General features: G+C 39.3%; 1 protein-coding gene across 1 annotated transcript in view; it reads left to right on the top strand.

The window, feature by feature from the left end:
• Positions 1 to 3681: 3681 nt before the first annotated feature.
• Positions 3682 to 10828, top strand: part of MTX2 (metaxin 2) — a 104958-nt gene continuing 97811 nt past the window's right edge. Inside the window, exon 1 of the mRNA XM_044669762.1 lies at positions 3682 to 3904. Coding sequence (XP_044525697.1) covers positions 3865 to 3904 — 40 coding nt within the window. The 5' untranslated portion in view covers positions 3682 to 3864. The remainder of the gene's footprint in view (positions 3905 to 10828) is intronic.

The raw sequence follows: 10828 nt of genomic DNA, 5'->3' as shown, positions 1-10828 counted from the left end.
AAAAATATATAAAGTTCAGAATTCAAAAATTAACAGTTCTGTCTTTTCACTTATATTTTAATTATTATGGCTGATATCTGGCACACTGTGTTTTTTTAGTTTTTTTAAAAAGACGTATAGATACTTTCTATTAATAGCTCATAGTCTGCCACTGAATGACAAAAAAACAAAATTGAAATTTGCTAATTAGACCACAAGCATTTTAGTGTCTATTGTGTGCTATGTACTGTGATCAATACCAAAAAAAGGGGGCAAAAAAACAGTTCTTGTCCTCAGGGAGCTTATAGGTAATGATAGAAACATCCTGGAAACAAGTATATATGAGCAAGTTACATACAGGAAAAATGGGAGAAAGTCAACAGAGGATACTAACATTAAGGGGATCAGAAAAGGCTTTTTAAAGAAGGTAGGATTTCTGACTTGAAGGAAGTTAGAAGTAAGAAATGAGAAGAAAATTCCAAGCATGGGAGGCAGCCAGTGAAAATGTCTAGAGTTGGATGTAGAGTTCCTTGTGTGAGGAACAAGGAGGTCAATGTCAATAAATCAAACTACATTAGGTAGCAAGGTGTAAGAAAATTGGAAAGTAAGAAGGGAGTAGGTTTGGAAGGGCTTTGAATGTCAAAAGATTTTATCTTTTATCCTGAAGGTGAGGAGTTTCTTGAACCGCTCTTTAATTTGATAAAGCGATATAATTTGGGGCAGCTAAGTGGCTCAGTGGAAAGAAAATCAAGTCCAGAGACAAGAGGTCCTGTGTTCAAATCTGCCCTTAGAGACTTCGGACCTGTGTGACCCTGGGCAACTGATTTAACCCCCCTAAATTACCTAGCCCTTATTGCTCTATCTTGGAATGATATTACTGACTCGAAGACAGGAGGTAAGGTTTTTTTTTTTTTTTTTTTTTTTTTTTTTTTTTTAAGTGACATAATTCCTGATTGTGCAAAAGTGGACAAAGATTGTAGGCATTCATTTTGGCTTATTAAAATAACTGGAGTATCCCTCTATTTCTAGTTAGTAGTAGTGTTAGGAAGATGAATCTAGATTCTTTCTTATACTTTCAGGTCAAGCTGGAAGGGATCAAATAGGTTTTCTAATGCATTGATTTCACAGAATAAGGAAAATGAAATCCAGAAGGTTATTTGACTCAGTTCTTATAGTTGGTCAAAAAAAGTTTGAACCAAGATTTTCAGATCATGGTATTCTTTCTACTATAATACACGGTGACCATATTGTAGTCTCTAATATAAACAAAAGGTAAAAAAAATACCTTTTCCAAAGTCAACACAGTATTATCCCACCATATCTCAAAATATTACTTTTCATTCATACTTGGAGCACATTATCTATTAGGAAGTGGGAAGATTCCTTCATCATGGTCCTTTGGGGTCAGTCAATGTAGTGATCAAAGTTCTTATGTCTTTTAAAGTTGTTTTTCTTTACAATCTTGTTCAGCAATTCCACATCTACTATATGCCAAGCACTATGCTAGGTTATGGGGAGAAAAGGACAAAATGGAAATAGTTCCTGGGAGGAAGAGGGAAACCCAGGAATGCCCAGATCAGAAAATTTAAAATATTATGTTGTTCATTCCTGATTTCAAAGAAAACCACCAATATCAAGATGGTGATATCCTGACTTTCAAGTGAATTGGATTTAAGGGAGGCAATTACAAAAAGTCATCAAGTTCACTCTTTCTTCTAGTCATAGAAGTTCATTGGCAAGAAAATAGCTAGGATGACTGGTGATGGCCTGGCATATAGTGGATGAAGTGGCTTCTTTCACTATCTAGATCAGGGGTTGGCAACCCTTTTGGCTGTGAGAGCCATAAACGCCACATTTTTTAAAATGTAATTTTGTGAGAGCCGTACAGTGCTCACAGTGTGCACTCCTGTAACAGTGCGTGCTCCTGTAATAGCGCCTGAAAAAAAATTGACTTTATGGCTCCTGCAGAAAGAGCCATATGTTGCTGACCCCTGATCTAGATGCTCCAGAACTTCAGGCACCTTTATGGCTGTTCTCATCTGCCCATTCCAATGGGGAAATCTTCACATGCTTGGGGTAGACATCCCCTCTAACTCACCTATGGATTTGAGGCCTGACAGTTACCCTCAACAAAGTGACTGGGAAGAGGAGGACTAAATATTGGAGGAATGACGAAAGGATTCTTATAGGAGGTGGCACCTGAGGCAAGCTTTCAAGGGAACAAGGGATTTCAGGTAGCAGAGATAAAGAGACATCAAAAGTAGATCAATCAACCCAGAAGCATTTATTAAACACCTAATGTGTCAGAAATGTGCTAGGGATACAAAGTAAAAATGAAGCAATTCCTGCTTTCAAGTCCAAAGAAATCAAGAAACACTTAAAAGCCAGGCACTGGACTAAACTCTGGGGATAGAAAAGACAGTTCCAAAACCCAATGATCTCTTAGGGTGATTGGGAAAGGCCTCTAAAAGCTGAAATTTTAGCTGAGACTTGAAGCCAGGAGAATCAGGAGGCAGAGAGAATTCCTGGCATAGGGGGAAAGGAGGAAGAGTGGACCACCAGGGAAAAGGAATGGAATTCAAAGACTGAAAATTATCTTATATGAGGAATAGCAAAGTCAGGGTCACTGGATAAGAGCATGGAAACAAATAAAATGTAAGAAGACTAGTAGGATAGGAAGGGCTTTAAAAGCCAGTTAATTTTATATTTTAACTGGAAGTAACAGGGAACCTTCTGGAGTTTATCGTTATGTGAGTGCACATGATATGGACAAACTTGGGCTTTAGGAAGATTAATTTGATAGTTGAGTGGAAGACAGATTGGAGGAGGGAGGAACTTGAAGTTAGCAGACCAACCAGAAAGAGAAATGGGTGGAGTGGAAGGGAAGGGAATGAACATTTATATAGTGCCAATTCTGTGCAAGGCATTGTGCCATTAGCTTTACAAATACCATCTCATTTGATCCTCACAACTCTTCGATGTTTGGGCTATTATCATTTCCCATTTCACAGATGAAGAAAGTGAGGCAGATAGAGGAGAAGTGAACTATTTACAAATATTTCATTTGGATCTCACAACATCCCTCCATGTTGGGGCTACTTTGTTCTTTCTTGTACAGATGAGGAAGGTGAGGCTGACAGAAGAGAGATGACTGATCCTGGTTCATCGCTCTGTCCATGGTGCCACCCCTATTATTGCAACAGTATTGGCAAGAGGTGATGAGGACCTGCCCCAGGGCTGGTTGTAGTAGGGAGAGATGTTCTAATTGTGATCCACAAGGCTAGGTTGTCAGTACCTCTGAATGAGTGAAGTTGGTTAAGTCAACCATAATTTATTAAGCGCCTACTATGTATCAGGCACTGTGCTCTGCGATGGGAAGACCACCAGCCTTAAGGAGCTCAAGTCTAAAAGTGCATGTTAAGGGAGATCAGAGCCGAGTGAACCAAATACAGAAATTCCTATTTCACAGCACAATAGATCCCCGGAGGTCACATGGGCCAATCCTCTCCTTTTACAGACGGGGAAACTGAGGAGTGAAAGTCATTGGCTCCGCAGGCAGGCGGCGGCGGCGGCCCGGGAGGGGGAGGGGCAGGCGCGGCGGGGCGGGAAGTCGTCCCCCAGCTGCCCGGCGTGGTTGTCAGCTGCGCAGGAAGTTCCTGTCGGGGCTCCGGCTGTAACCTTGTGCGACTTCCCGGGCCGGTCTGGAGCGGAGGGAGGGGGAAGAGAACGGCCAGGAAGCTCCGTATTTCGCTCCGCCCGGACTCCGCCGTCCCAGTCCCGCGAGCAGACGCAGGCCGCGGCCCAGAAGCAGCGGCGGCGGCGGCGGCGGCGGCGGAGGAGAAAGAGGGGCGGCGAGGCGAGGCCTGCGCGGACCCCACCGCCAGCATGTCTCTGGTGGCCGAAGCGTTCGCCTCCCAGGTCGCAGGTACAGCGCATTCTAGTCTCGGGGCCACGGGAGGGGGCGGGGCAGGTTCCGGCAACCTCGCGGGGCCCGGGAGGTGAATGGAGGAAAGGGGAGGGAGGCGTAAGCAGGCCAGCCGGCCTCTTCCCGGGGCCAAGAGGTTTAGGAATTTCTGAGGGACAGTGTGGGTTATAGAAAGTGTATGTGTGGATTCCTCTACTCTGGTCATGTTCGATGTTACGGGCGGGTTGGGCTGCGATGGGTGAACACCCCAGGTGTCCCCTTCCATCCCGTGCTTCGCTGGTGGTGCTTCCCCCAGCGCTGACGTCACAATGCTTCCTGTCCTCTGACCCCTTTTTGGAATGGTCGCCTGCCCTCGGCTACTCGCGGTGCCCTCCCTTGGGATACTAGACTTGAAAATGTCCTATTATTTGTAGATAGTGGGCTGAGAGGGTGAGGGTTCGTGGCGTTTACTAGAATCAGTAAAGGAACAGAAGCATGGAGTCCTGGAGTTTAGGGCTGGAAGAGGCCTTCGAGGCCATCAGGGCCTCGAGGGGACTTCAGAGGTCATTCAGCCCTACTCGCTCAGATGAGAAACTGATGCCCCAAGAGGTTGGACGATTTGTCCAGGATAGCAGAGCCCGGCAGGATTTAAACTTGGATTCTCAGACTCCAAATCGTCTCCAAACATATCTTATCCTTGCACTCTTTCGTGTTGGATGCCTTTTGGTTCTTAAATTATTAAATAGCCCTGTGTAGATTCCAATAATAAGAGGCCAGAATGGCAGTTTACAGTCCAAAGAAATGGAATTTAAACGAAATGAAAATATCAAATGCCAAAAAATGAAATAGGGAACAGAGAAATTGGAGTTCCAGAGCGTATTTTTAAGTCTTTTATCCCTAGCACCACATACAATGATTTTCATTTAGTTGAAGCCATATAAATGTTTGTGGAATTGACTTGAGTAAGCACTTTGAGTTAAGAGGAACTTCAAGTTGTCAACAAGTATGCTTGCAAAAAAAAAAAGTCTTCTAACTTCTTAAGTGAGTACAGTATTCATTAAAAATTTAAAAAAATTCTTTTTTGAATTCCTAATTCTTCTAGCCCCTCATCTACCTATTGGGAGGGTAAGGAATATGATATCCACATATATATGGGAAGTCATAGAAAACATTTCCACATAAGGCATGTTGTAGAAAAAAAGCAAAAATAAAATGAACAAAAATATGCTTCAAAACCTCTCAGACTTGATCTGTTCTCTCTGAATGTGGTTAACATTTTTCATTATGAGTCCTTTGGAATCATTGTCATGGTTCGTTGTATTGATCACAGAGTAGCTAAGTTTCATACTTGATCATGTGCAATGTTTGCCTGGTTTTGCTCACTTTGCTTTGTATCAGTTCATATAAGTCTTCAAATGGGTATTCTTTTTAAAATCAGAAGGTTAAGTTCAAAGCCCTAATGCAAATATCATAATATTCTCCAAAGTGTTTTTCAATCCATTTTATGCATATGAGGGGTGTTATTTTCTTTTTTTAATTTAATACTACTTTTTATTTAATTAATTAATTTAGAATATTTTTCCATCGTTACAGGATTCATTCCTCCCCTCCTCCCATCCCCTCTCATAGCCAACGCACAATTCAACTGGGTTTTATGTGTGTCATTGATCAAGACCTATTTCCATATTATTGATATTTGTGTTAGGGTGCTCATTTTGAGTCAATATCCCTAATTATATCCCCATCCTCCCATGCAATCAGGCAGTTGTTTTTCTTCTGTGTTTCTACTCCTGTAGTTCTTCCTCTGAATGTGGATAGCTTTCTTTCTCATAGGTCCCTCATAGTTGTCCAGGATCATTGCATTGTTGCTGGTGGAGAAGTTCATTACATTCAATTTTACCACAGTATATCCATCTCTGTGTATTATGTTCTCCTGGTTCTGCTCCTTTCACTCTGCATCAATTCCTGGAGGCCATTCCAGTTTACATGGATTTCCTCCAGTTCATTATTCCTTTGAGCACAGTAATATTCCATCATCAGCAGATAACACAATTTGTTCAGCTATTCCCTAATTGAAGGGCATACCCTTATTTTCCAGTTTTTTGCCACCTCAAAGAGCATGGCTATAAATATTTTTGTACAAGTCTTTTTCTTTATGATCTCTTTGGGGAATAAACCCAGCAGTGGTATGGCTGGATCAAAGGGCAGGCAATCTTTTAGCATTCTTTGGGCATAGTTCCAAATTGCCATCCAGAATGGTTGGATCACTTCACAACTCCATGTTCTAATTTTGCCACATCTGAGGGATGTTATTTTCACTTTGGCCTTAAGTTTTTTTGTTGTGCAATAATAGGGATTTTTCTTTTTGTATTTATAGGAAGCAAAAATAGTTACGTAATTTTTCAGTGAAGCAAGGCATACATCAATATTTCTTTACACAAACAACATCAAATTATAATTTTTCTTTCTGGTAGTTCTAAGATTTTTTTGGAGTTCACTTGTTATATTCCAAGAGTCAAGAGAGATTGCTACTAATAACTCCCGTTATTGTTTATATATCGTTTACCAATCAGCATAGAGTGGCAGTCTCTTCTAGTAGGTACAAAAATCTCAGTTCAAAGACTGCTTTTGACATATATCAGCTGTATAAGATGATAGGCAAGTTATCTGTTTGGTGCTCAAGCAATTTAGGAATGTTTTGATTAGTCTTCACCATCAAAACAAACAAACAAACAAAATGGCTCAGCATAGTGTGTGTCCCAAGATCTGATTTTGAAACCATATCCATTGGTTTGGGAGTTTTCTCACCCTAATTTTCATAATTTCTAGAAATTGGTTCCTTTTAACCTATGGTTTCATTTCCTATTTAGATTGTTCCTCATACTATAGTTGGAAGTATTTAAAAGATTAAATTCTCCAGTAAGAATAATAGCAAAAATAATAAAAATTGGCCACCAACTTAGGGTTGCTGTTTATTGTTAAAGACCAAAGTCCCAAATAGTACTGTTGATAGCAGCAGAAAAATCTATTTTATGGAAGGTATGATTAAACTCTTCATGATGTCATCCTCTAAAGCTTAAGGCTACATTCCCAAATGTTTCCACTATTCCTTAATAATCTCTTATTTTTCTAGACTGGAGAGTAAAAAAATTTGAACTATGTTCAACATTTCACAGGTATCCTTTCCACTTTGAGACTTTTTCATCATTGAGGTTTTGATGTATCTCAGCCCAGCATAAGAAATTAAGTGGGATTTTGAGAGGAGTTTTTCAGAAGCCACATAATAACACGTGAAGGCCAGCAGATGACACATAAAAAGTTTAGAAACATTAAATTAATAAAATATATATAATATTGTATAATATCAGCATGTTATCTTTTAAAACCATAAATATACAATGTCTTTTTAAAAATTAAAATAAGTAAAAAGTTAAAGTTGCAAAAGGAACATAAAAGTCAGCAGACAACACACAAAGGCTAGAAATGTAGAGATATCTTAAAAAATTTAATAACCCATAAATTCTCATAAGATAACTTTAAATACCTCAGAAAAGAAAAGGAAAAAATTCAGACTTCTTTTCTGGTATGAAGGGAGGATCAAAAAAGTTTAGGAAGATTTTCTGAATTGTGGGAGGGATACCTATACTAACTTTTTTCTGGCAACTAGCCTGCTGCATTTTAATTTGTTACTTCAGTTTATACTCAAATATTTATTAGATGTCTATTATGTGCCGAAATATGAATTAGCCATTGGGATATAATGACAAAAGTGAAACTGCCCCTCCCTTCAACAACCTTACATTCTGTCATCTGGAAGACAATATGTACCCACATACATATTCACATAATATACAAAATAAACACATTAATACAAGCAAAATGGCATTAGCAGAGGGGAATCAGGAAAGTCCTCAAGTAGAAGATGACATTTGAGCTGAGATTTGAAGGAAGCTAGAAAACTTAAAATGCAAAAGTGAAGGAGGAGTGCATTCTAGGCATTGGAGATAGTATCTGAGAGATAAAATCAGTTTGGACTACTAGTTAATATTCTGGATCCAGGATTTTAAAAAGAGATATTAACATATCTGTATTCCCACCCCTTGCCTTTTTTTTAAAATAGCAAATCCATATCTTCATAGGCATATATAAATGAAAAGTAGTAAGCACATATAAATGAAAAGTAGTAAGCACAACCTTTCCCTCAGTTGCTTGATTACCCCACAAAAAAGTCAGTGGAGTTGGTTGTTTTAAAGCCTTTATTCCACACTAGTCTTTTCCATTCATATGTTTAAAGGAAACAAGATTTCCAAAAAGTTTCAACTTCAGAGATAACTTTGTTCGGTGATTTCCTGATTATTGGTATAGCAGTACTTCTTTAAACTTGTTTATGTTCAACTGAAACAAGAAGATTATGAGGAAGGAATGCATAATATATTTTACAAATGTGTTCATTATCTTCCTGGGGAAAGAATTCAAATAGATATGAAATTTCCTGAGTGATGGAGAATCTATAGCACATGTACCAAAGATGGCATGCAGAGTGCTCTGTGGGCACATGTGCCAGCTTCCCTCCAACTCTTCCCATGGTGTGTTACTAGAAAGGCAAAGGGACTCAGGCAGAGCTGCTCCCTTCCCCATTCACTATGCCTGATGACATTTTTTTACTTCACCCACTCCTCTGCCCAGTAGCCTAATGGGAGCACATACTCCCCATCCCTGTGTAAGGCAAGGGGGTGCAGGGCATGTCTGGCACTTGGTGGGGATGGAATGGGGTATGGCATGGCATGAGGTCTCTAAAAGATTCACCATCAATGCCATAGATTCTGAGATCTTTCTCTCTGGGGAAAACATGCTAATTGCAACAAGTCCTTCTTATTGGGAGTTGTGACCTAATGACCACCCAGGATAAATCAAGTGGATGAAGGATACTTATTGCCCAGATTATGAAGTGAAATTGAATAACAGCCCATTGAGTTAGCCCCCAAATTTCATTTTAGACAGGTACTATTGTATAGGTAGGTAGTGAATTGGACCCAAAACTGAAGAGAAAGAGAGAGCAGTCTGGATTGTATTTGGGTAATTGGAGAGTCCTTTTAATGTGATGGGTTCTAATCTTGATTCTGCTACTTAATTACTTTGCAACCTTTTTAAGTCATAACTTTTTAGTATTTTTAGTTTTTTCATCTGTAAAGTGACAGGGTTAGATTGACCCATAATCTGGCTCCAACCTACATTTCTAGGTCTATGTAGTATTCCCCGTCATATACTCTCTGCATAACCAAACTAGCCTTCTATTGGTTTCTTACATACAACTCTTTATGTACCTTTGCACAAGGTGCCTTCCATGTATGCCTGGCATACATGTCCTTTTTACCAGTCCCATTTAGAATATTTAGTTTACTTCAAATCTCAGCTTAAACACTACCTTCTACATGAAGCCTTTCTTGATCCCCTCAGCTGCTAGCACTTCCCTTTCTCCTATTTGTATCACATAGATATACATACACGTAAGTTGTTTCCCTTGATAGAATATAAACTCCTTGAGGAGGTGATGGGAAGAGATTGAGAGTTTTGATGATGGCTATTTACCAAATAGTGATGTCTTGGATGTCTAGGGGAGTACCAAAGGGTAAGTTTTCAAATTTGTATTTATGCAAGCAGATGACAGGACTTAGAGGTCTTTGATTATTGAGAAGATCATAGGCCATTCATATATTGGTTATTGCCAGTTTTTATTGATCAATAAATTGATTTCTTACCTGGAAACTGGGCTCTCGGAATATTTAATTGTCACATGACTTATTTATATTGTTTCTTGATGTCTCATGGAGTCATTGTCTTCTATTTGCCCAGTTTTCATTTTTAGGGAATTTTCTTAAGTGAGCTTTTTAAATTGCTTTTTCCATTTCCGTGACTTACTTCCATTAGTGATGTTTTTGTAGCTCTTACCATTTGGTCAATTCTGTTTTTTTAAGTTGTTATTTTCTTCAGTATTTTTTTGTGCTTCTATTGATTTTTTTTAAATTTTTTTTTAAATTTTAAATCCTTAACTTCTGTGTATTGACTTATAGGTGGAAGAGTGGTAAGGGTAGGCAATGGGGGTCAAGTGACTTGCCCAGGGTCACACAGCTGGGAAGTGTCTGAGGCCGGATTTGAACCTAGGACCTCCCGTGTCTAGGCCTGGCTCTCAATCCACTGAGCTACCCAGCTGCCCCTGCTTCTATTGATTTTTTTTTTTAAACCCTTGTACTTCGGTGTATTGTGTCATAGGTGGAAGATTGGTAAGGGTGGGCAATGGGGGTCAAGTGACTTGCCCAGGGTCACACAGCTGGGAAGTGGCTGAGGCCAGGTTTGAACCTAGGACCTCCTGTCTCTAGGCCTGACTCTCACTCCACTGAGCTACCCAGCTGCCCCTTCTATTGATTTTAAAAAGCATTTTTTAGCTCCTATTGAGCTTGTGTTCAATTCATATTTTCTTTTTAAGATTTTTCTTATAGATCAGTGATGGGCAAACTGCAGCTCCCTGAAATGTTCTATCTAGCATCACAACATTATTCCTAATCTGACGAATACAATACAATGAAATTTCGAAACAGTTGCCTTAGAAACAGACTGACAGATGAGCATTTCCTTTCCTTGGGCCCCCTCTTTAAAAATTTTGCCCATCACTGCTATAGGAGGTTTGACATTGTCTTCTGAATTTGTGTCTTGATCTTCCTTGTCACCATAATAGGTTTTTATGGTCAAAAAATTTTTTTTCTTTTGTGTTGGTGGTGGTATGCTCATTTTCCAGCCTATTTCTTTACTTTTAACTTAGTAAAGTTAGGTTGTTAGATTTATCTACATATTTCTCTGTCTATCCATTTATTTATTTATTCATTTATCTACTTATGTGTTCATTCATTTGTTTATTTATTTAACATTTTAAAGCTTGTACTTTCCTCT

The sequence above is a fragment of the Gracilinanus agilis genome, chromosome 3, assembly GCF_016433145.1.
Source record: "Gracilinanus agilis isolate LMUSP501 chromosome 3, AgileGrace, whole genome shotgun sequence".
NCBI classification, from domain to species: Eukaryota; Metazoa; Chordata; class Mammalia; order Didelphimorphia; family Didelphidae; genus Gracilinanus; species Gracilinanus agilis.
Note: the sequence above shows the minus strand (reverse complement) of the source record. Positions and strands in the feature narration are given on the sequence as shown.